At 40.0% G+C, this 24,975-nt stretch overlaps 2 protein-coding genes, 1 long non-coding RNA gene and 3 other non-coding genes across 6 annotated transcripts in view; 1 reads left to right on the forward strand and 5 right to left on the reverse strand.

Moving 5' to 3' along the window:
* Positions 1-1,416: 1,416 nt before the first annotated feature.
* RPL13A (ribosomal protein L13a) lies at positions 1,417-8,303 on the reverse strand. The gene is made up of 8 exons (XM_034423270.2): positions 8,174-8,303; positions 6,906-6,978; positions 5,980-6,045; positions 4,123-4,224; positions 3,560-3,645; positions 3,299-3,358; positions 2,225-2,347; positions 1,417-1,549 (listed from the first exon to the last, which is right to left on the reverse strand). The coding sequence occupies exons 1-8, from the start codon at positions 8,186-8,188 to the stop codon at positions 1,463-1,465; spliced, it is 612 nt and encodes a 203-aa protein (XP_034279161.1). The 5' UTR covers positions 8,189-8,303; the 3' UTR covers positions 1,417-1,462.
* Positions 2,597-2,679, reverse strand: LOC117669186 (small nucleolar RNA Z195/SNORD33/SNORD32 family). Its single transcript, XR_004592388.1, has one exon. It is a non-coding gene; the product is annotated as a small nucleolar RNA Z195/SNORD33/SNORD32 family (small nucleolar RNA).
* On the reverse strand, positions 3,431-3,510 carry LOC117669187 (small nucleolar RNA SNORD34). Its single transcript, XR_004592389.1, has one exon. It is a non-coding gene; the product is annotated as a small nucleolar RNA SNORD34 (small nucleolar RNA).
* Positions 5,068-5,151, reverse strand: LOC117669185 (small nucleolar RNA Z195/SNORD33/SNORD32 family). The gene has a single exon (XR_004592387.1). It is a non-coding gene; the product is annotated as a small nucleolar RNA Z195/SNORD33/SNORD32 family (small nucleolar RNA).
* Positions 8,298-16,278, forward strand: LOC117669113 (uncharacterized). Its single transcript, XR_009622838.2, has 3 exons — positions 8,298-8,697; positions 11,565-11,674; positions 12,674-16,278. It is a non-coding gene; the product is annotated as an uncharacterized LOC117669113 (long non-coding RNA).
* A 2,738-nt stretch (positions 16,279-19,016) lies between these two features.
* The window catches only part of SLC17A7 (solute carrier family 17 member 7), a 60,074-nt gene continuing 54,115 nt past the window's right edge, over positions 19,017-24,975 (reverse strand). Inside the window, exons 11-12 of the mRNA XM_034423262.3 lie at positions 22,647-22,774; positions 19,017-20,299 (exon numbers count right to left, since the gene is read on the reverse strand). Of these exons, the coding sequence (XP_034279153.1) occupies positions 19,952-20,299; positions 22,647-22,774 (476 nt within the window). The 3' untranslated portion in view covers positions 19,017-19,951. The remainder of the gene's footprint in view (positions 20,300-22,646; positions 22,775-24,975) is intronic.

Genomic DNA, 24,975 nt, shown 5'->3' on the forward strand with positions numbered 1-24,975 from the left:
GCATATATACTTTAAAATTGCTCCACTTGCTAATCACCGCATCAGCAAAATGTGAATAGGTTAGGTAGATAGCATAAGATGGTATAATACAGGGGTATCAAACTCAAGGCCCACAGGATCTAGCCTATAGGGTGCTTAGATCTGGCTCATGGGGCTGGTCTGGAAATAGCAATGGCCCGGAGTGCTGCAGGAGGCCTTCCAGGCCCAAAACGGGGCCTCCAGAGTGCTCCAGGAGGCCGTCCTTGACTCAGGTTATAAAAGGGAGGAAAAGTAAAATATTTTACCTTTCAGGCTTGCAGGATTCTGCTACTATAGCCTATGTCAATAATTTATAGTTCTACCTTCCTATGGAGTCAGTTTCTTGATCTGATCTCTCTCATAAGATGATCAAATATTAAAAAAACAAAATCACAGAAATGTATGCCTTCCTATTTTTATAAATTTATAAAACCATGTCAGTGGAGGTGCGGTCCTGTGTCACGCCCATGGCCATGGCCACTCCCCACAAGGTCCTCCGAGGTCAAACCCAATCCTGATGTGGCCCTAAATGAAATTGAGTTTGACACCCCTGGTATAGTACCTCCATGCATTTGGTGAAAAGGAAAACCAGGTGGAAGCTTTTATCGAGCTACTTAAATCGATAACTAAGAAATAATACATAATACTGCTGGCGGCAGCAGTTTGAATGATAGCTAACTTCATGGGGTTATTCATCTATAAAAATTTATTTGGAGCCTGGCTTCTGTGGTTCGGATATGCAGCTCCTATACCCACAAAATGAAAGCATTATCAGCATTTAATGTACTTTGCAAAAGAATTTTAATTTTACTCTTGAGTTGCTGAGGACCCACACTTTGAAAATCACTAGTTTAGAGAATAGACACCCATACCATCTGCTTCCTTGAAAATAAATCTAAAAAATCTAGCTCTCAGAAAATCAAATACAGGTAGTCCTCGGCTTACAAGACCATTCAAAGTTATAACAGCACTAAAAAAAAGTCCCTTATGACCATTTCCCACACTTATGATCATTGCAGTATCCCCATGGTCATGTGATCAAAATTCAGACACTTGGCAATTGACTCTTAGACAGTTGCAGCGTCCCATGGTCATGTAATCCCCTTTTGAGACCTTCTGACAAGCGAAGTCTATGGGGAAGCCAGATTTACTTAACACCTGTGTTACTAATTTAACACCTGCAATGATTCACGTAACAACTATGGCAAGAAAAGTCGTAAAATGGAGCAAAACTCATTTAGAAAATGTTTCACTTAGCCACTGAAACTTTGGGCTCCATTGTGGTCAGAGGTCAAGACTACCTATATTCATTCCCATCAACTGAAGCCATTGCTAAGAGAAAAAGTACTTGAAATACTCCTTTGAAGAATAATAAAACTTAAAACATAACACCACAAGTCTGTAAATTGTATTATTTATTGTGAACTGAACCATAGACCCTCATTTAAATCAAGATACCATAATGTTTCAGGACATCTGTGTATTTAGAAATCTTGTTCTCCACATTTTTCTCTGCTTGCTTTCGGAGTTTCTAAAAAGGAGAAAGAAAAAGAGGGATTCAGTATAGCAACGAGATATTAGCAGGCAGGCAAGCGCTAAATGGTAGAAATCCAATGTCAATTACACAACTTACTTAGGCAAACTGTCAGGGAAATCAGTCACAGAATAGTTCAGATTCCCTTTATCATTTCCTTCTTTACCACCCACTGGATAATTAATAGTTTCCCTTGGTAAAAAATCTAAAGCTCTTCCCCTTCATTTTTAATTTACATGTCCTGGGACTTCCAAGCATGAGCATTTCTCCCCTCAGCCTTTGATATACAAGATTTGGAGCGGGGAAAAGAGAAAGCCATCTCTCTGCTAAGGCTACTCTAGATCAGCAGCCCACAACCTTTGGGGCACCAGGGACCGGTTCTGTCAAGAGATTTTGCTGTAATCAGGAGGGGCGTGGTTTCGTGTGCTGCCTACATCCTGCAAATGTGGCTTCACTTGTTTGTGTGGCCTGGTTTCTGGCATGCCGTGGATCAGGGTTGGTCTAGAACAGGGATGTCAAACTTGCATCATTACAGCGGTGTCACGTGACGTATCGGGACCTTTTCCCCCCTTCACTAAACCGGGTGGGAGTGAAGCCAGCATGTGACACATCTGGCCTGCAGGCCGCGAGTTTGATACCCCTGACTACAATTATAAGCTAAGGTTAACTCACCATAAGCTGTTTCTTCTTGGTATAATGAACCTTGGCCTTCTCTTTGCGCTTCTCTTCCAGAGTGGCTGTGATGGCTTGGTACTTCCACCCAACCTCATGGGCAAGGCGGCCCAAATAAGCAAACTGCGTGGAAGAAAAAAGCAGCATTTTATAACCAGTCCCAGTATCAAATTTTACACCTTCTATTTTGGCTAAATTTCATTTTCCCAGATATTCCCATTAATGCTAATGGGATAATGCTAATCTCAATTGATTGGACCTCCAACTAGCATGGCTACCTCAGCAGAATCAGAATTCTTGTTCTCCATAAGGCAGACTTGCTAACCCAGAAAGCCAACGCCCTCAAAATCTCATAGAATGTATTACTAAAGGCAGGTCTCAGATGGTAGTGCATGAAACGTTGTCTCATGGTCTTGAAACTCGAACTATGGTGGAATGTCATCATCACAGACCTACTTAAATCAGTATCCTTAACAAATGTAGTAGATTATCCCTCAGCTAGCTAGTAAGGCCAAGATTCCCAATCGGCACCAATCTAACAGTGATGCTGTGGGAGAAAATACCATAAGAGCCCCTACTATTATAAGAGCCGTGGTGGTGCAGTGATCAGAATGAACTATTGCAGGCTGACTCTGCCCACAGCCAGGAGTTCGATCCTGACCGGCTCAAGTTTGATTTAGCCTTCCCTCCTTCCCAGGTCGGTAAAATGAGGACCCAGGTTGTTGGGGGCAATATGCTGACTCTGTAAACTGCTTAGAGAGGGCTGTAAAGCACTGTGAAGTGGTATGTAAGTGCTATTGCTACGTTTTCTGGCCGAAAACTGATCTGAATGGACATCCAAGTAATGTCAACTTTCTTGCCTGATACCATCAATGGGTTTCCAATCCCTCAGATCACCTTTTCTTATCTCAATTCTTTTAGCCAGAGAAAAGGAGCTTCTGAAAACATATTTGCAAACTTAACATAGGAAGCTAGAGGTCTTCCTTAATTTAGAATTTAATGGCAATGGATTGTTAATCAAAGAAATAATGTCCTAAATCCCTATTGTTAATTCTTAAAAATAACAAACATTACCTTGCGTGTGGGTTTGAGGCGGACCACTTTCAGAGCAGCTGGGACAACCATTCTCTTGCGCTGCAAGAGAAAATATGCCATTAACAATACTTGCACAACGAAAGCAGCTCTGAGCAACACTGGGGTGCTCTGATCTGCCTCAGTCCTAGGGTTCTTTTCTCACATCTCAAGTCAAACAATGTAGGTAAAAAAGAATAACATCACTGACAGAATAGGAAGCCAAGGAGTAAAGATAATTTATCTTCCACATCAGGAAGTTACCTTATCATAAGGTGGAGGGATGCCATCAAAAACCTTCAGCCTCTCTAAGGCAGCCTGACCACGTTTGGTTTTGTGAGGGAGCATTCCTAGTGGAGCAAGGGGGAAAAATTGGAAAAGTGTACAGGGTTAGCAGAGACCCTCTAATCTCTTACAATATATAAGCAAATGTAAACAGCTCCCTCTTAATTAATCAAATAATATCTGCAATGCTGAGCAGAATGAAGCAGGACTAAATGCGATTACTGAGCAAACATAAGCGAAAGTAACCTGGATTAGAACTACTTTACCCCACCCCAAATTTAACAGTCTTTGCTAGTCTGGACCCTTCAAGTGCTTTGAATTACAACTGTTGTAACTGCCAGACCACAGGGGCATTGATCATAATCTGGAAAGAACGGGCTAAGGAATGCTAACCTTGTTCAAAACACACTCACAAAAATGCATATGTGGACTCCCACTAAGTACCGAATCACATATTCCTCAAACATATGCAAGTATTTTGAAAAACTAATTTAATCTTTTTAGGGGATCACTTCTGTTTTCGAGGTGAAAATAACACTCACCTCGAACTGTTCTCCAGAAGATTCGACTGGGAGCACGGAAGTGATATGGGCCACGGGATGGGTTGGTGTTCATACGCTTGCGGAGGAAAGCAAGGTATTTCACTGGAAGAATAGAAAAACAGAGACAGGGCTTACACCAGATCAGAAAGATTAGTGTGAGCTGAACCTCATAGATGACACAGCTCATTGACGTACTTAGTTCCTAAATGGAGAAATCAAATTTCCATACTGACAAACAAAATCATCTACTACAGTTATGAAGAGTTACCTTCAGAATACAGGAACTTCCCAATTTCCCAAGAAAACTGTCAGGTTCGTGTGTAAATGTCAGATGTATGGATTTGGAATCCCCGCTTTATTCTTAAGACTCTTTATTATTAAACATATTAATATGGCAATGGGTGCATCGATAACTCCTTTACAAGCTGCACTGATTGCTAATTGGTCTCCAGGTAGAATTCATTGGTCAGCGATGAAAAAGCCTTCCCTGGCACAGTTATCTGTGGGACAGTCCTCTCTCCAGTTATATCTGTTCATCTTCTTAGCTCTGGTACAATGGGAATGCTCCCAGTCCCCTTGTTAAAATTACATCATTTTGTGGGGCCTCAGAAATATATTAGTCCTGTTGCTGCACCTGGACTGTAGTGTTCAAACCCCTTTTCCCCTAAAATCTACATGGATCAAGCCTGTTGCCATCTAGGAAAGACTTTTTAAAACATGACTCTTTCACTAGGCCCTGGCCGAGATTGTCTATATGGAATAAAGGAATTGTTTATGAATACATTTTCCCTACACCGTACTCCTCATCCCAAGCAACTGGGTGCCACAATGCCTTAAATTCAACATGGAAAAAAGGAAGTGGTGCTGGCAGTTCTCCTACTCCTTCAGGGTCTATGCATATTGTATGGATGGTTACAGAGCAAAGAAGGCTGTAAGAACAGGCTGGTGGTCTCAGATGGTAGTGCATGTAGAGTTGTCTCATGGCCATGACACTCGAATTAAAGGTGGTAAGGCATCATCACAGACCACTTCTCATAGACACCATTCTTGATATTTATTGCATCGCATTCTTACTTTGTGCCATCCGTTCTTATCTTCTTTTGTGCACAATGGGGAAATTATTATTTCAAAGCATCCAAATCTTGATGCAATGTATCTATACCAAACTGACATGTCAGTCAAAGCTCCCAAAGAGAGTTTGGAAGGGCAGCCTCCAGTATTAAGATTGTTTTCCTACCTACCCCTACATTTTCCTCAAGCTTCTCTGCAGTGAAAAGACATTAATAAAGCACCAATCTATACAGCTTATACAGTTCAACAATGCAAAATGATTAGAATTCTGCCACGAAGATTTTAAGATGAGTTACTGGCACTTCTACATGTTGCTCCCTAGCTGTGTTGCCAAGTATTAATTAAAATGCAAGGAAGGAAGGAAAGGAGGGAGGCAGTTTCCATATGCAAAGCTTGCCAATATGATTATACTGCATTTTCTGGAAGAACAAATGACCAATAACAATCTGTCCTTTCCCAGAAGCTTATTCATTCTTTTTGCTGATGCTTTTTTTCCCTTGGAGCCTCAGGGACTTTAAATATTTACTCCAAAGCCTTTGAAACTGCTACTGCTAGGTCTCAAGATTGTAGAGTCTTGCCACTTTTATGTCAAAGCAAAACTAACTTTAAGGAAAACATGATTATTCTAGATCCTGGGTCACTGATTTAAAGAAACACATGCTTTAACATTACAACTGGCCCTAATTGCCAAAGCTAAGTAATTTGCTTTCCTAGCTTTTGGGTAACTTGGAAAAATTGTCTTCCCCAAATTATTTTGATAGGTTTGGAAGCCTCAGTTTTACTTACATTTGTTGCGGTAGAAGTTGCCCGATATGTTAATCCCTTCACATCGCACAACCACAACTTTACGCCCTGAAGGAAAAGGAAAGTAAACTTAGAGTATGTCCTCTGACATGGAATATAGATTGGACATAAACGTTTCAAAGTGATGTCTAGTATGTTACAAATTGTAAGCTAGTATCATCAGAAGTCTACCATATCACGTTTTTGTTGCTCTTTTCAATCTACAGATGAATAAATTATGGTAGTTCATGTAAGAATGGTTGGTAAAACCTAGCTAAACTTGAGCGAATTTAAACACAGAATTGGGTTGAACAGGCTAGTACTTTGCATAACAGACACCACCATAAAATCCCAATTCTGAAGGGCAAATTGGAAAACTGAAAGGGCACCCTGGAAGAAAATAAGGACAAATTTCTTCCATATAGCTTCAAGAAAATGTATGGACAACTCCACAGTTTCCAGGAACTGACCTTGACTTTAAGGATACTTTTTAACTTCCAGTAAAACTACCTGGTAGTATAGAAAACTGCACACATAATGATTAGCCAGGGACATATCAGACTAAAAATCTAAATCAATACAAAAATTATAATATGCTTCAAAATGCACCCTATTTTAAGGCCAAGGACTTTAAGGAAGTAGAATCCTATATACCTGGAGTAGGCAAAAGAGTATGAACTTTTCTAGATGGAGACTTCTATCAAAATACCAAAATTATGTTTAAAAAATATTTTCCTTTAGTTATTCTCAGAAAAAAATACAAATAATCTCTGAATTTGCTTCAATATTTGCAAGATGCAAATATCAAGAAGCATCTCCATATATTGTTAGTAAAGTCGTTGCCTTGCCTCATCCTCGTCAAGATATAATATGCCCTCCATACATTGGGATGAGCGACACAATTTTCCCCTACACAAATCAAACCTTACCCAGCAACACTTGCTTAGCCACAATGGCTGCAAGGCGACCCAGCAAATGGCCACGTCCATCAATCACCAATACCTGGAAAAGAGAAGCTTTTAAATGATGCTTATTGACATATATAAAGGAATATTTCTAGGATCTAAACAAATGCTCTAATCAAACCACAGTGATTTCACAGCATGGGAATTTGGCTCCATTTTTCCAAAAGTATACAGCATCTTTCACAGCCTTAACACTTTCCTACAAAACTAAGCCTCTTTTTTTCGGCAGTTTTCTCTCTATTCTGCATTCACTTTTCTTTCTCATTCTACCTTTCTACCTAGCTATCACAACTGAGCAATTCTGTAATAGAGTCAGGTATGTACAATCATCAACTTAGTAGAAAATAAAGCTTATAGCTATGCATAAAAAACCCAGTTTACTGGTATTCAGCAAGTGGGGCACATTCAGCGGGCATACAACTTTAAGCCTCAATTGAAACTGAAAAAAACAGGGAGGGGAGGAATAATAGTGTTGGGAGTTAAAAAAGCCTGATCTCTCCCCCCCCCTTTTTTAGCAGCCTTCTGATCTGCCGATCAGCATACAATGAGGTCAGAGCCTTTTGTTCTGGAGAATAAAATCTCCTTCTCACAGCACGTCTGGATTTCATCGATTTGTTCTTGCTTCACACCCCAGCTCGTGGAAACCACAAATTATTCTACTGATACTAGAAAAGAAGCTTTCCCGTTTCTAATCTTTCCCGATGCACTCAATTAAAAAGCATCATATTCTCTCCCCCCCCCCCACCCCCCAGCTTCGGCTATGCTGCTGGATGGCGACGCCAGCAACTTAAGTCTAAGGTGTGGAGAAATCTTGGCCGCCTGGCTGATGCCTCTAAGTGCACCATTAACCCAAGTTTCTCTTGTCGCCTTCAGGAGGAAACGACACGTGCCTATGCCGGTCAAGCGGGTAACATTTAGCCTTCTTTAAATACCAAATCAGGCCAAACCGTGGAGGGGATTTACAGTTTGCCATGAAGGAAAGAAACGTAAAAGTAAATGCTGCAGGGCGGGAGTCTAATTCATCCCCAGCCACGTTCTCTCCCATCCGTTCCCTCGCCCCCTCCCCCTCCAGGCCCAGATCACCTCCACGTGATCCCTCTCCCTTCTATCCCGACAATCGCCGGGAAACCCGGCAGGGGATTAAAACGGACGCCGTTCAAGCCTTGCCGCCCGCCCATCTGCCCCGCTCCAACCGGGAATAAAACAAAAAAAGGAGCTCAACAGCCCCGCACCTTCGGCTCCGTCATGGCGATTCCTCAGCGGCCGCAGGGGAAAAGACTCCACCCCCTCACATCCACGGGGTTGCCTTTTCCGGCCGGTTTAAGAAATGTTAAGAACCACAGGGGCGGATATGACGTGGACGCCTAAAATGGAAAGACCACAGAGGTGCGAAGCCGGTACTACCAGTAAAGACAGCAGTCTACTTCCGTCAAGGGTCTGGAAATGGCGCCGCTCTATAATTTTTTTCTTCTCTATGGTGAACGTCGTCTTTCCTAGGCAGTTGAAAGTTCCGTTGGAAGACTAAAAATTCAAAACTTGACAGGAAATAGTACAAGAATAAGTTAGGCTCTTTGGGCGGTAAAGGACTCACCGGAAGAGAGCTTGAACTCAGGGCAGAAATAGTACGTGGAGCTGCCACGTTGAGAAAGGTCTTTCAATTATTTGTTATATTTATATTCCGCTTCTCCTTTGGAAGTTCAACCCGACCTACGTAGTTTCGGACCTAACACAAATGTTTCACAAACACAACACAAAGGTGAGCAGCAGTTAAAGCGTGTGGGAATCAGGTGGCCATAATACATGTATAGACCAGTTTAATTGGTTGGACACGTGTATGGAATTTAGCACCGAAATAATCTGACTATGAAAAGCGGGTTCAGCTACATGACCATTGGAGGGGCCCTATTTAGATTGGAGGCTGTGTTTGCCTGCATAGCAGAGATATCTCCTTGTAGAACATTCCTGACAACTGAGGTAGATCTCTGGTAACAGGGCCTCTCGGCCTAGCAGAGGAATATGCTGGGAACAAAGCCAAATATGATAACATAGCTAGAGTTAAGTTTTGTTTTACCTTAAGTATCGCTTTCCTAGAATTCACGTGATTTACTGTAATTGGTAGAATGTGAAACCTATATGGAGAATATATGGATGCTTTTCTTCTTCATGCATGTAATATGAGATGTGTAGCCATAATAACGCCTTCTGATGACACTGTATTTTGATAACTAATAAAAGAGATGGCAGGCTTTTGTTCGCTGCTCTCTCATCACGAGAAACACCTGTCCTTGTGCTTTCTCTAATCTGGACTACTCATGAGAAGCCCACCAGGATGAATGCAACAAAGCGTTGGATCCACGATTAGATCATAGTCTCAAAAGATGCTTTTTCAGGAGGCAACTGGACTTTCTTGGTTTTTCTTTGAAGACATTTTGCTTCTCATCCAAGGAGCTTCAGCTCTGACTGGATGGTGGGGAATGGAAGGATTTATATTCCTTGCAGACAGCTGGTCATTTGCATCCTTTTAGAGGGTCATTGAGGCCACTTGGAGGTTTATCTGTGACCTCACGGTCACCTGAGGTTGAGAAAGCAAAACCAAGAAAGTCCAGTTGCCTCTTGAAAAAACACCATTGAGACTATGATCCCATCATGGATCCAACACTTTAACTGCTGCTCACCTTTTCCATAATTTTTTTGTTTTGCTCACTTGTATTATTTTTGTCTGTCCGTGTAACTTCTTGTAACTCATATCACTGGAAGCCCTTTTTTTCCTTAGAAGGAAGTCAATTAAGAGACTAAGGTAACTTTCTTGGGTGAATCCTTATTGGAGGAAGAAGAAAATGGGCTATGTGAGGATCCCTTGCTCCCTATTTAAGTCTCTCTTGGTTGGGAGTTTGAGCAGAAGCCATCAGCTGAGACCTTGTCCTTTCAGAACTTTTTTGATTCCCTAGTAAGTGACACAATAAAATACAGAATGCTAGAAGTTATAGGTAATCAAGAATCACTTGTGAGTAAATAATGTTCTGCGAAATTAGATTCCTGGATCTCCATTTCTCTTTGACTTACTTGTCATGCCTGATTCCTTGCCTCCCTGGACCAGCCAATTTAGTCCTTGGTTCTGACAACTCTTGGTCCCTTCTTTCCACTGCTTAAGGTAAAGGTAAAGGTTCCCCTCACACATAGTCGTTACCAACTCTAGGGGGCGGTGCTCATCTCCGTTTCAAAGCTGAAGAGCCAGTGCTATCCGAAGATATCTCCGTGATTATGTGGCCAGCATGATTAAATGCCAAAGGCGCATGGAACGCTGTTACCTTCCCACCAAAAGTAGCCCCTATTTTTCTACTTGCATTTTTATGTGTTTTTGAACTGCTAGGTTGGCAGAAGCTGGAACAAGTAACGGGAGCTCACCCCGTTACGCAGCACTAGGGCTTTGAACCGCTGAATTGCCGACCTTTCAATCGATAAGCTCAGTGTCTTAGCCACTGAGCTACCATTTCCCTTTCCACTGCTTAGTGTCCCCTTTAAATCTGATTTCCCTTTTGCACTTGATCTTGGCTTACAAAGGCTAAGGTAAACTCTCTGTTGATACCGCTTGAAGAGGATAGAATTGAATACAATAGATTCTTTATTGGCCAAGTGTGATTGGACACACAAGGAATTTGTCTTGGTGCATACGTTCTCGATATACATAAAAGAAAAGATGCATTCGTCAAGAATACAATAGAATTCTTTATTGGCCAAGTGCGATTGGACACACAAGGAATTTGTCTTGGTGCATATGTTCTCGATATACATAAAAGAAAAGATGCATTCGTCAAGAATCATAAGATACAACACTTACAACACTTAATGATAGTCATAGGGAACAAATAAGCAATCAAATCACATTAGGAAACAATCAATATAAATCGCAAGGATATCAGCAATAAGGTTACAGTCATACAGTCATAAGTGGGAGGAGATGGGTGATAGGAACGATGAGAAGATTAATAGCAATGCAGACTTAGTAACTACTTTGATAGTGTTGAGGGAATTATTTGTTTAGCAGAGTGATAGCGTTCAGGAAAAAACTGTTCTTGTGTCTAGTTGTTCTGGTGTGCAGTGCTCTATAGCATCGTTTTGAGGGTAGGAGTTGAAACAGTTTATATCCAGGATGCGAGGGGTCTGTAAATATTTTCACAGCCCTCTTTTTGACTCGTGCAGTATACAGGTCCTCAATGGAAGGCAGGTTGTAGTAATTGTTTTTTCTGTAGTTCTAATTATCCTCTGAAATCTGTGTCTGTCTTGTTGGATTGAAGAACCAAACTAGACAGTTATAGAGGTGCAGATGACAGACTCAATAATTCCTCTGTAGAGACCTAGAGCCAGGGCCGGATTTTCCTATAGGCTAACTAGGCTTCAGCCTAGGGCCTCAAGATCAAGAGGGGCCTACATTCAAATTGTTAGCAAAATTAAAATTACACTTTCACTATAGGTGAAAGGGCCTCATAAGTGGAATAGCCTAGGGCCTCTTTTCATCTAAATCCGGCCCTGCCTAGAGCCTAATTTATAATATAATGAGAATGTTCTGAGATTTTCAATTTTATTCCAGGTATCATTATGCTGTCCTTGGTTTTTCTTTTTCAGACTGATGTCTCCAGCATTAATTGCTATTTTGTGTACTGCCAGTCATGACGGATAAAGTGTGTAGCTGCTCCCATCTTATTTGGGGAGGTGTTATTGGAATCGGTAGGCAGGTAAGATTTTGAAGCTACTAGCCAGTGGTGGGATTCAAATAATTTAACAACTGGTTCTTTGCCCTAATGACCAGCTGGGTAGGCATGGCTCAGTGGTCATGTGACTGTGTGGGCATGGCCAACTCAATGTCACTCATGTTGATGGGAACTTCACCTTAGCTGTTACAATGTAATAAGAGTTAACCAGAGAGGCAGTTTCTGTAAGCAGGGCAATAAAGATTAGGCTAGAAACACCACCAGAATGTTTCCTTCCTGCCTTCCTTACAGGATTAGCCCCATAAAGTGGAAAAAACAAAATAAGATTTCTTCCAACAACCGGTTCTCCCGAATAGGTGTGAATTGGCTGAATACCACCACTGCTACCAGCCACAAAGCATGGGGGAACCTAGGGATTGTTAGGCTAGGAGTTCTTAATGTGGAATCAGCAACATATAGATCCTGCTAGGCTCCTGGGATATGATGGGATCCATTCTGGGATGTGAAATCTCCTTTGCAGATTACAACCATTCTCTTTAGTTTGCTGTTTCCTGAGGTTCCTTGCAGCATACAGGTTACAGTCTTGCTGGCGCAAATACAGATAGTCTTCAATTTAAGACCATTAATTTAGTAATTGAAATTACAACTGAAAAAAGTGACTTACAACCAGTTCTGGCACTTATGACCATCACAGTGTCCACGCAGTCATGTGATCATGATTCAGGTGCTTGGTGCATGTTTATACGATGGTTGAAATGTCCCAGGGTCTCATGATCACCATTTGTGACCTTCCCAGGAGGTTCCAACAAGCAAAGTCAATAAGCAAATCCAGATTCGCTTAACACCCACAGCAAAAAGGGTCATGAAATCAGATGTTGTCATATGATGACTCACTTAACCACATTACATAGCGATGGAAATTCTAGTCCCAACTGTGGCTGTAGGTTGAGGATTATTTGTACCAGCCTAAGTACAAGCACACATGTACATTCTCTCATTCTTTCTCTCTTCTGTCTTTTTAAGAGGAGCTGAAAATGAAGATGTTTACTGGGCCATGGTCCATTGGGAACCGGGGCACACAGTCAACAGGCAAACCTCTGAGCATGCAAAGCTGCATTTGTGCAAATGGCACACATATGCGTGAAACCATCCCTTCTCCACCCGCTGCCACCAGACTGCAGAGCCGGAAAGGTTGAGGACTGCTGCTATAGACTACAGGTAGTTCTCAATTTACAACCAATCATTTAGGGACTGCTTGAATTTACAACAGCACTGAAAAAAGGGACTTATGATTTTTACACAACCATTGCAATATCCCTATGGTCACACGAATTTGGACACTTGGCAACTGACTCATATTTATGACAGTTGCAGTGTCTCAAAGTCATGTAATCACTTTTTGAGACCTCTCACAAGCAAAGTCAATGGCGAAGCCGAATTCACTTAACAATCATTGTAACGCAATACATTAACGCATTGTAAGCCGCCCTGAGTCTCTGGAGAAGGGCGGCATATAAATCAAATTAAAAAAAAAAAAAATCATGTTACTAGCTTAACAACTGATCGACTTAACAACTGTGGCAAGAAAAGTTGTAAAACGGGGCAAAACTCATTTAACAACTGTCTTGCTTAACAACATAAATTGTGGGCTCAATTATGGTCGTAAATCAAGGACTATCTGTAGTTTATTTTCAACATTTCCTTTCTCTTCTGTAATGCTGTCCTGAGTCTTACCTTCTGTTCCCCACCCATCCCTTCTAATCCTTCGGCCAACTGTCTATTCCTGGATTAATCGTACTGCAGCTGGCCACCCACGTGTAAACTCTGTGCCCTTTCCTATGTCACACCAGCCTGCATATGTTGCCAACACTAGAGATGGGGGAGCAGTAGAGGAAACAACCTGGCTTATATCTTTCCCTTTAAAATAATATTTGACCACAAGGAATCAGCAAGTTTTGAGTAGGAGCATCTGGAAATGAACTTGTCTGTCCCTCACCCACCTGTCTTAAAGCAAGCTGCTCCTCTAGGAGTGATTGATTCGAAATTCAGTCCTCTTACATGTAGGTACCTCAGCAGAAACCCCTTTGATTCATTTTAAGTTTTGAATCTTACTACCGGTAGTGTTAGAAGTGACATCAGGGCAAGATTTGGTGGCAGAGATTCAGGCTTCTTGTTAGCAAAGAAGAGTTCCCTAATCCAGCCAGACTGGCTGGCCATATTTAAGGGAAATGCATTAATACAAAAATAATTATGACTAGGCAAGTGAGTATAAGACTCTACTGATGGGAAACAACAAAACCTAGAAGAGGTCATCGATTCTGGCAGTGATATAAAAATATTGTGAATAAATAAATACAACTACCACTTGTTGAGTTCCCATTGCAATCATGTTGCATTCATCTTCCACCAGAAGTCCTTTTCTGTTTGCATTGCAACTATTTTTGGAATCTAGGAAGGTGGAATAGATACATCTTAATAAGAGAAGATATATTAGAGGAAGTTTGGATTGGTGAATTAAGTCAGGCTGGCTATGTGGGAATTCCCACAATGTAGGAAACAACTCTATGGTTGAAAAGAGAGAATAAAAGACATATTCCAGCACCCAAGTCAACACATTCTTTTCCAAACCATTTTCAGTTTCATAAATAATATTTATATATTTACACAAGAACAAGATATTTCTTTCCAACTTGAGGGAGGGGGATTATCCAATGAGGGAAGCTACATGTATAGAGCAAACACCAGATAGACCAACCAACCAACCCACAGAGAAACTACTGGAGAGCAGCAGGAGGGAGAATTGAGAGTTTAAAAGAGAGGAGAGGAGGAGGGCTTGATGAACACCGTCCATCTTTTTGTTATAGTTGGAATAGCTTTTGTGAAATTGCAAAAAAACAGTATGTGTGGTATGAAGTTGCCTGAAAACTTTCCAAACAAACGTAATGCTTTATTGTAAAACGATTTCTGATGAAAAGCTGGTATGTTTATGTGTAGGATTACATCTGGGCTGCAAAATTACTCAGAGTCACTAGGTGGCAGCAAAGGAGAAAACCCCAAATGGTTTTCTAGCCATTACCAAAGTTTTTCACCTAGTGGTTATGATCACCTAGTGGTTTTCAAAATTTTTGCAACCTAGTTCTGGTAATCTAATTTATGTATATTTTGCATTATGTGTATGTGTGTTATGGGATGGAGTACTATCTCCTCTTCTGTCCTCAATGTGATAATCATAGTAATCCTTTGCATAAGAGTGCAGAGTGCTTTACAATCCTTTTTCATTCACAAGAACCTTGTGAGGTAGGCCACAATAAAATTATTCTTATTTTTAAATCAATCCTGAAGACTATTATATACAGAAGCATTCTCAAAATAATCCAGGTTTTTCATACCCCAAAGCAACATTTAGGATAATTCTGATTAATTGTGCTACAAAAATTAAATATATATATATTTGTATATTTCCCTAATGGGATAGGAAAGCAATGTGACAATTCCTTGTGCTTTACTAGAGGCCATGATGGCAGAAGGAAAGTGGTATAACCTCCCAAATTCATTTGATCACCATCCTCTGTTGCACCTCCAAAGAGTTAGTTAAGAGTTTGCAATGTCAATTAATATAAGCTCTTACTGCATCAGTGCTACATCTGCAGACTGACCAAAGATTTCAAATAGGGATCATGTTTTTTAAGAACTGGTATAGTGTGATGTACAATGTGTTTAACTGAGTTTGGCTAATTAGACCTCATTCAAATCCCCAGTTACACCCCACTTTTCCTCAGGAAACTGAAAGTAACGTACAATGGCCAAGGGTACTCCTGTTTTTATCCCTGCCACAATTGTTTGAGGGAGGTTCAGCTGGAAACGGCTGATCCAGATTCACCCAGTGAGTTTCCATACTTGAATGGAGACTTGAAGCTAGTTCTCCATGATTGTATTTCTCACTCTAAATTCATCATATAAGATTGTTGTAAGGAGAGGTTTTTACATGCATGGAGAAGGAAACAGCTCAAGTATAATAGGTTTGTTTAAGAGAAGCCCATAGGATTGAAAGCAACAGTCTAATCTAAATGATATAACATGATTGGGAATATTTAATACCTATTCACAAGTGAATTGGAAGCTTTTTAATATTTGCTGTTAAAGTATAGTGTAAATATGTGGCTGGTTAAAATAAGAATCTGGGAGAAACAATATGCTCAAATTATCTGAAGGGACTATGCTAGTTTCATGAAAGAGAACAAGTAGTTATAAAAACTATAATCTATCTGATGGAATGACAGTGATAAATAAACGCTTAAGGGATAACACTGGGTTAGCCTTTAAAGTGCCTATTTTTTGAAAGCACCAGAAAGCATAAACAATGGATGAAAACTAATCAAGGAGAGAAGCAATCTAGAACTACAGAGAAATTTTCTAATGAAAACAATTAAGCAGTGGAATGGCTTGCCTTCAGAAGTTGTGGATGCTCCATCACTGGGGGGTTTAAGAAGAGACTTGTCTGAAATAATATTAGGGTCTCCTGCTTGAGCAGTAGGTGGGACTAGAAAACCTCCAAAATCCCTTCCAACTCTATTATTCTGTTCTGTTCTGCTCTGAAATGCTTTAGGGTTTTAGAATATAATGTTGCCTTCTGGGGAAGAAATGGCAAAAGAATTGACAACTACAGTACAATGAAGAGCCAGTGAGTAAACCAGCTCTTTGTAATTTTTCTCTGGACGAAGAAATGACAGCCTATAAATGCTCCAGTCCAGGCAATTGCTTTCTTGTGAGGAGACTGCAATATAGAGGGCTCCAGTGGGTTTAGAGACAAGGGAATACCTTCCTTGTTCAACCCATTTGTCAATGCCTTTAAGGAAACAGGGTTTGAGTACTTCCTTTTCTAATTACTTTTGGAAATTGCTTGTTAACTAGTTTCCATCTATTAGGAACCTGGATTAACAGGTTTTACAATAACTGATGAGTTTCCTTCAATTCATAGTGAAAGAAGTTTTAAATACAAGTTCTATAACAAACTTGTAATACAAAACAAGGACTATTTTTCTAAAATAAATAGCAAAATTATGATTAAAATTTTGATTTTTAGAAAATTACAAATGGACTAGGGATCCAGATGGATTCGAAATAAGATTTTGGACTTAATTATAAGAATCCTTCATGTAGGAAAATACTTTTGGTTTTGAATTATAAAAAAAAAAGACTGAAGTTTACACTAGAGGGCAACAGAAGGAACTAAATGTTACAATTAAATAAGATCATTTAAATTTCATTTACATAATGAAGCAAAATTTTTAATATTTTACTTATTGAAGGATATTTTTGAACAATGGATCCCGAAGTTAATATTAAGAGTTTCTGCCTCTGTAGGCAGATAGTTTAAAATATGTTATGGTAGAGGAACTAGTTTTATCAGACTGAGACTGATCTGAAAGTGAATTTAAAAGCTTCAAAAATTATATAGAAAATGACGCTATGCTGAACATACAAAAGAAGCCGATAATAATTAGAGGGGATATATAAATAACAAAGCAAGAGAGTGACTGGGATAATCTTCCCATATTAGATTTATAAAAGAATCTTCTTAAAGCTTTGAGGACTTTTTTGAGAAGAGATGGAAGAAAAAGAAAAAAATTTGGAGGGACAACATTATTTGAAGGGATAAAAGATTAAGATTATTTAGAATTCAAGGAAGGAATATAAAGTTGGCTTATTTGATCAAGGCTAAAAAAATAAATATGTTGTTAACTCTGGTTATTCTTAATGGATTTTTTTCTGATTGAGACTGAAATAATGAGATTCTAAAAATATTGTTTATACATAAGAGATGGGATATGGGAAGAAGAGATCATTTGTTGTATTTTAAGAGAAGGTGCTAAGTTTTTCTTTATATATTTCTTTTCTTTTTCTTTACTATATTCTTTCTTTTCCTATTTTTCCTATTTTTCTTTTTTAGTTGGTATTTGTTTTTATTGATGAAGTTGCAATTTTTAATACAATTATTCTTTAAAATAGACTATAATATTGCCATCTGAAGTTTTGGGTGTTGAAGAAAGCTTAGATTTTTATCGTTTGAATGTAAAGTGCATTAAATAAGTCTGAAATGCTATACATTATTAAAAAAAAACTGCAACAAAACAATATGAGGAAATTCCAAGAGGTGGATTGGGCAGGGAGAGAATATAGCCAACAAGTACTGGATATTTTTAAAGCTACCAAGAATTGGGTGGGGGGGACGGGGACAGGGAGAAAGAGAGAGAGAGAGAGAGAGAGAGAGAGAGAGAGAGAGAGAGAGAGAGAGAGAGAGAGAGAGAGAGAGAGATACCGTATTTTTCGGAGTATAAGACACACTTTTTTTCCTCCTAAAAGAGGCTGAAAATTTGGGTGTGTCTTATACTCTGAATGTAACCCCCGCACGGTGCCCAAAATGGCTACCCAGAACAACTGCTGCCTTCTCTTACCCCTTCCGTGCTTTGCCTGCTTTAGTCACTGGAGCTCCTTCTGAGGATTAGCTGTGCTTTTGAAGCTGTTTTACAGCCCCAACAAGAGGGAAGTGATCTGCAATGCTTTGCCTGCTTTTCTAATTGTTGCTCCCTCCGATGATCAGCTGTGCTTTAGAAGCTGTTTTTTAGCCCCAACTAGCCCCAACCTCAAAATCAGCAAGCGAACTAATGTGCTGAAGCTGACGCCCCAACCTCAAAACCAGCGAGAAAACTAATGTGCTGAAGTTGACCAGGCTAAGGACTAGCCAGATGAATACCTGGTAGGCAGAATTTTTTTCCCCTATTTTCCTCCCCAAAAACTAAGTTGTGTCTTATGCTCCGAAAAATACGGTAGTTTGATATTGTTACACAGAAAGTGATTTACAGTACACAGTAAGAAAATATCAACCCATTAAGCATAAAAATCATTTACAGCTCAGGAAAAAAAAAATGCTGAAATGCATAATACAATATTTGGGAATGCCTGGGTGCATTTTGAAGGCCTATAGCTGTGATGGCGAACTTTTTCGGCACTGAGTGCCCAAACCGGAAGGTGGGTGCATGTGCGCACGGGGCAGAGTGCCAGCTGGTCTTTGGATTTCCAGTGTGCATGCACGCTGGCCAGCTGGTCTTTATGCACACCAGAGCACTGGAAACCCAAAGACCAGCTGGCTGGTGCACTCATGTCTGTTTTTTGGCCGTTTTTGGGGCTGTTTTCAGGCCATTTTTCAGTTTTTTTCAGGCTCTTTTTTGGGCATTTTCAGGCTGTTTTTTGGGCCAAAAACAGCCTGAAAACGGGCCATTTTTTGAGCTATTTTCTGGCCATTTTCTGGCACTCCAGCGCCTGCGAAGACCAGCTAGCCGGTCTGCGAGAACCAGCTGGTGTACCAGAAAGCAGATGAGCAGCTGGCGATGGCACACGTGCCCACAAAGAGGGCTCTCCATGCCACCTCTGGCCCAAGTGCCATATGTTTGCCATCATGGGCCTATAGATTACAGCAGAAAAATGGGCTATTTTTTAAAATATGGGAGCAAGCATTTATCCTAAGGGCCACTGTAATGGCTTCCCCCATCTTCAGTTCAGGATGATGGTTGGTGCATAGGTACTAAAGGCATAAGATGTTGAGGGAAACAGGTCTAATTTATTTCTAAGAATCAGAAGGGTCTAAGGCAAAAGATTAGATGCAGAACAAGGCTACCCAAGTAAGAGACTAAAAAGCTGGAGTTGGTGCCAAGCCACTTCCTAATTATGAGAAGTCCTGAAGGGAAACCAAAATATCAACTTTTTTCCTATGGTCCACTTGGCTTCGGGATTGAACCTGGGATCTTATGAATATGAAGGGTGTGATCTATTCATAAGCTATGTTTTCATTTCATACTCGATAGAGGATGTTGCAGTGTTTTTGCTGTGATCCCAAAGCTTTTCAGTCAAGGACTGTTGGGTAGAATCAGGAGCAATGGGTGTGTGGAATTTAACTCAACCCCTTGGTTCAAGGAGCATCAGCCTTCAATAGGAATGTACAGTGTGAAGATACAGTGGCCTGTAGACAAGGAAGGGTAAAATAAAGCACTTGAAAGTAAGTGCCTGTGGATCATTACTGAGGTGTAGCAGATCGCTGGGAAGGGCAATTTTTAATAGGTCAACCAGACACTGGTTTTCAACCAGACACTGATTGCCAACACACCAGAAATGGGATGGAGGTTGTAGGACAGGATGGTAAAGTAATGGAAGATAGAGAAGAAGGCTGAACAAGAAGCCTTCTCCTCACTCCAATGGATTGTAACTAAGGTCCCATCATCACATGAGGGTGGAGGATGGGATTCTCTATGACAAGTCTCGTTGTTCTGGCACGCCATACATATAGGAATCTTTCCCAGGCTCCTGTATATATTCCTCCTTTTTGTCCCAGTCAGCTGTCCAACCTCCATTGGCAAAACTGGTACTTTTGGTGGCCCCATAGCCACCACTGCCTGCCCCTGCTCCCATGCGGGCTGCTTCATCTTCCTCGTCAGCTAATTCATCCTCGTTGATGAAGCCACATTTCTCTTCAGTCAATTCTTCTGGCTCAGCCCAGGGCTGCTTCTCCCCAGAAGCAAAAATCCCGTAGAAGATGACACCACCATAATGTACTAGAGAGGCAATGAGGAAAACATATTGCCATTCTTCTCGTGTCTGTGGAAAATGTAAAAGATCCATCATTCAGAACTTATTTGAGGGATATCCCACACCCATATTCTTCAACCTATGGCAGAACACTGGAAATTCTCCGCACAAAAGAAATATTCAATTTCTTGAAAATCCTCCTTTCTTACTAATAATTATTAATAGAATAGAACAGGTCATTGTTGCATATGCCACTGCCTTGAAAATGAAAAGGATGAGGTTACTTATAATCAAGTAGAACTGGTAATTTCTATAACGATATATGTATATATTTAGATATAAATAGTCAGAAAGTAAAAGAAAGTTAAAAACTCAGGATTTCAAAAACAAGGTACAGTGGCACCCCTTAAATGTTTCTAGAAGTACTCGAGTGAGTGTGGTCTAAATTTTTGCCTGGTTTGCAGTTTGCAGAATTGAATATTGCAGAAGTTGCTAAACCAGCTGGGGCCTTCAGGTTCATGGAAATTGTGTAGAGAGTAAGCAATGTTGTTGGTCAGATTGCTAAATCAAGCCCATATCCTGGTTTTCTTGAACATAATGCAGAATTAGCTCATCTTTGCTTTGAGGCAGAGTTTTATTTTGATTTACTTTCCAATTTTGCCTACACTCCTGGGATTTCTTGTAGTTTCACATTCACGTTCTAACCAAGTCTTACCCTACTGAAGTTTCTTTGAGTTCAGCCATGGTCAGGCTCCACTAGAACAATACAAGACAGCATGTAAACATTCAAATGCTCCAGAACTCTTCACAGGTTTTGGTACTTCCAAAACCCAGGGGTGTCAACACAGGTTGACATTAGAACAAATCCAATAATGTTGCAAGATTGAAACTGTAGACTTGATTCATTGTAAGTTATTTAACCATGGGCAATTGAATAAAACATAGTTAGCTAAATTTACATACTCAGTTGTTCCAACCTGTATTTCAGTCATTGACCAATATTTTGTACAGCTTCATATCAAAAGTTATAACATGCAAAAAATTAAAAGGAGTAGTAAAAGTTATTTTTACAAGTACTTAAAAATATAAATAAAACAGAAATAAAGTGAGCTAAAGAAGAATGCATGCAATCAATAGAAATGTAAAAAGATCTACAAAGTAAAATACTCTATTAATAATAAACTGCTAAGAAATATAGTTACTTAGAGGCTAGAAAATTGAATTGATATATTAAACTGTTACATTATTCAACAAACCAATGCTCTCCTGATGATTTTTATGACAAACTACCAGGATTTCATAAAATCAGGAAAAGTCGAATAAAAAGGACAGCTATATCTTGTTAAATCCGATTTAGTAATTTACAAAGAACAATAACTGACTATACCTAATTTGTTAAGCCAAAAGCAAACAAGCGACAATATGGCTGAATATCTGCCAGGTTCTGTGAATACCAGATTTATATTCTGATAAGTATTCTGGTAAGCAAGTAAGTATTCTTTGACAAAGAAAGGATGTCTAATCCCTGTTGAATTTAGTTAAGCATCATTGTGGATAACAATATGAGAGGAAAAAACTGAATATAGTACTGAGGTTTTCAATCACCTTCTGCCTAGACAAAACTTCTTGAAATTAACCACTATAGCAAAAGATTTAGTTTTTTAGAAATAAATAAAACAATAACTAAATAAAATAAATTTAATAAACAATAAAATAATAAATAAATAAATTAGTTCTACATAACAAAGCCATGTAAACTACCTTATGACAACATTAATGTATGAACTACATCATAACCTCTCTACGTATCTATTTAAAGGTCTTAAGGTCTACTGTTGAATTAAAGTCCATTCTTGAGGCAGCAGAGAATTAAACAATAGAGAATATATGTAGCTCAGGGTTGAACTGTGGGGTCCTTGATATTCTCTGAGCTTGGTGGTTTTCTTACAGATGTTTCATTACCAAACTAGGTAATATCACTAGCACTGATGGGGTTATCTAGTTTGGTAATGAAACATCTGCAAGAAAACCACCAAGCTCAGAGAGCACCAAGCACCCTGCAGAATTAAACAAGCATGAAATTTATTATTCTAGTGCCGGTCCTTATCCAGCAACTATTACCTCTGCTTGCAGATACTGCAAGTCACCTGATGTCCATCCAAAATAACAGGTGATGATATCTGATGTATTGGACATGCTTAGTACAACTAAGAATAACTTAAGCCTGTCTAACTCATGAGATGAGGATGAGACAAAAGCAAATATTCAAACATGTTATCTGTTCATTTTGAGTCATACTAAAGCGGAAATGGGGAAGCACTTTACATACGATAAGCCTTATTTGCACAAAAATAAGAATTGTAAGGACACACATAGATGCATAAAAACATTCCACTCTTTAGAAACCATTTCTTACCTTATGTTTAGTCATTGCTCCAACAATGAGTGGGCACACCATACCTGACAGGGTCCCCACACCATTGGAGATGCCCATCAAGATACTGGCGTATCGAGGGGCAATATCTAAATGATTGACATTGAATCCTGGAAGTGGAGTAGATAAAAATTAAATGAGTAAGACACACTGCCTGAAAACCTATAATTAGGTTGCATTTGGCTACACATTTGCAGTTTAATAAGAGAATGGTTAATGTTACTGTGGTCTTCTTTAATCTAATAATACAACTCTTCTAGAGGAGTTGTTCTTCAGTTTCCATAATGAAATTGGAGAAGACATCCATAACACCCTCTAGCTTCATCTGATTGGACTGGGATGGGTGAAGGGCCAGGGAACATGATACTCAAAGATTTAAAGGAAAAAAAATATTTTAAGGTGCCTGATCAAATCTGCAAAATTCATTGCATTTCTATTACTCTGCTGGGGCAAAGATTCTGAGAGCCATTAAATAATGAATTCCTTTTAACACAAGCAGGACATTCTTCAGTTTGATGGTGATTGTGAAACAATGCAAGAGAACAATTCTACAGATAGTCTTCGACTTATAACTGCAGTGGAACCCAAATTTTTTGTTACTAAGCAAGACATTGTTAAATAAATTTTGCCCCATTTTACGACTTTTCTTGCCACAGTTGTTAAGTGAATCACTGCAGTTGTTAAGTTAGTAACTCGGTTATTAAGTGAACCTGGCTTCCCCATTGACTTTGTTTGTCAGAACATCGCAAAAGATGATCACATGACTTCAGGACATTGCAATTGTCATAAATATGAGTCACTTGCCAAACATCCAAATTTTGATCACGTGACCACTGGAGATGCTGCAATGTTCAGAAGTGTGAAAAATGGTCCTAAATCACTATTTTCAGTGGCATTGTAACTCCAAATGGATGAACTGTTATAAGTTGAGGACTATCTTTTCTCATTTTACAGTATGTGACTGAGAGTGGACAGTGGACGAAGCGGTAGCCAAAGTGTTTCATTTCCAGCTCTATAATTCTTAAGCCTAAAATGTCCTGAGTATAGATCACTTTGGGTGGGTTTATGTAGGAAATGCCTCTTGAGACTTGGCAGAGGGTAGTTGATAGCTATGATTACATCACACTGGTCCAAGACTCAACTCTCAACTAGTTGAAAAAGCTTTGTGGGGGTAAGCAAGAAAATCCTCTGTGTTGGAACAGAAAACAAAATGAAACCAGAAATCTCTCTCTATTTTCTTCAAAAAAATAAATGTAACATTTAAAGATATAGTAAATTTTCCAGAAATCTTATACAGGACAGACATGGTTACCATCTTAATACTGCAAATTCCCATGTTGTGCTCAGTATGGTACCTCTTTCTATAAATACACTTAGAAGCACACTGAAACCTGTGTTACTTTTGATAGGTATAAAACCTCAACCTAGATAGTAAGTTGCACATATATAATAAAAAGTGGCAGCTGATTCTCTTCGGACTATAGTATAGTAAATCTGTTCTTTTAATACATCACACACTTTCGCTACACTTGAGTAGAGCTAACCTTCAGAAATGTATTATGATATACAACTAAGATGATTAAAAGCCTGGAGATAAAACATATAGAGGACGGTTGCAGGAATTGGGTATGACCAGTCTAGAGAAAAGAAGGACTAGGGGTGACATGATAGCAGTATTCCAGTACTTGAGGGGCTGCCACAAAGAGCAGGGGGTGAATTTATTTTCCAAAGCACCAGAAGGCAAGACAAGAAACAATGGATGGAAACTAATCAGGGAGAGAAGCTAACTGGAATTAAGGAGAAACTTCCTAGCAGTGAGGGCAATTAACCAGTAGGTACTTCATCACTGGAGGGTTTTAAGAAGAGACTGGACAGCCACCTATCTGAAATGGTATAAGGTCTCCTGCTTGAGCAGGGAATTGGATTAGAACAGATGTCAGCAATGTGCGGCTCCTGAGCCGCATGCGGCTCTTTCATCCCCCTGCTGAGGCTCCCTGCCAGCTGGCTGGTCCTGCCCCTCGCCCTCCCCTCACCCTCTCCTCCCAGTCACTCCTCACGTGGCCTGAGAAAGTAAGGGCAACGGCGTGGATGGAGACTCGCTCCATATTCCAGAGCGGGAGGGAAGCGTCCCTGTACTTGCCTCTCATCTCGCGGGCACTTCTTCCAGTGCTTCTTGGTGCTGTGTGCACCTCGGTCACTTGGGGAGACCCGCGACTTTCTCTCCGCTCCGAGACACTGGCCCGGCCCAGCTGCGGCCGATGCTCCGCGTCGTAATGGGCTCCAGGAGGAGGAGCGGACACCGTCGCCCCCA

The sequence above is a fragment of the Pantherophis guttatus genome, chromosome 4 (assembly GCF_059756535.1).
Source record: "Pantherophis guttatus breed Tessera chromosome 4, ASM5975653v1, whole genome shotgun sequence".
Classification (NCBI taxonomy): domain Eukaryota; kingdom Metazoa; phylum Chordata; class Lepidosauria; order Squamata; family Colubridae; genus Pantherophis; species Pantherophis guttatus.

Coding starts and splice junctions, on each gene's coding strand:
- RPL13A (XM_034423270.2), bottom strand. Junction 4,225..5,979: donor CAACTTCTACCGCAACAAAT/GTAAGTAAAACT, acceptor CTATTCTTCCAG/TGAAATACCTTGCTTTCCTC. Junction 1,550..2,224: donor CCAAGAAGAAACAGCTTATG/GTGAGTTAACCT, acceptor TCTCCTTTTTAG/AAACTCCGAAAGCAAGCAGA.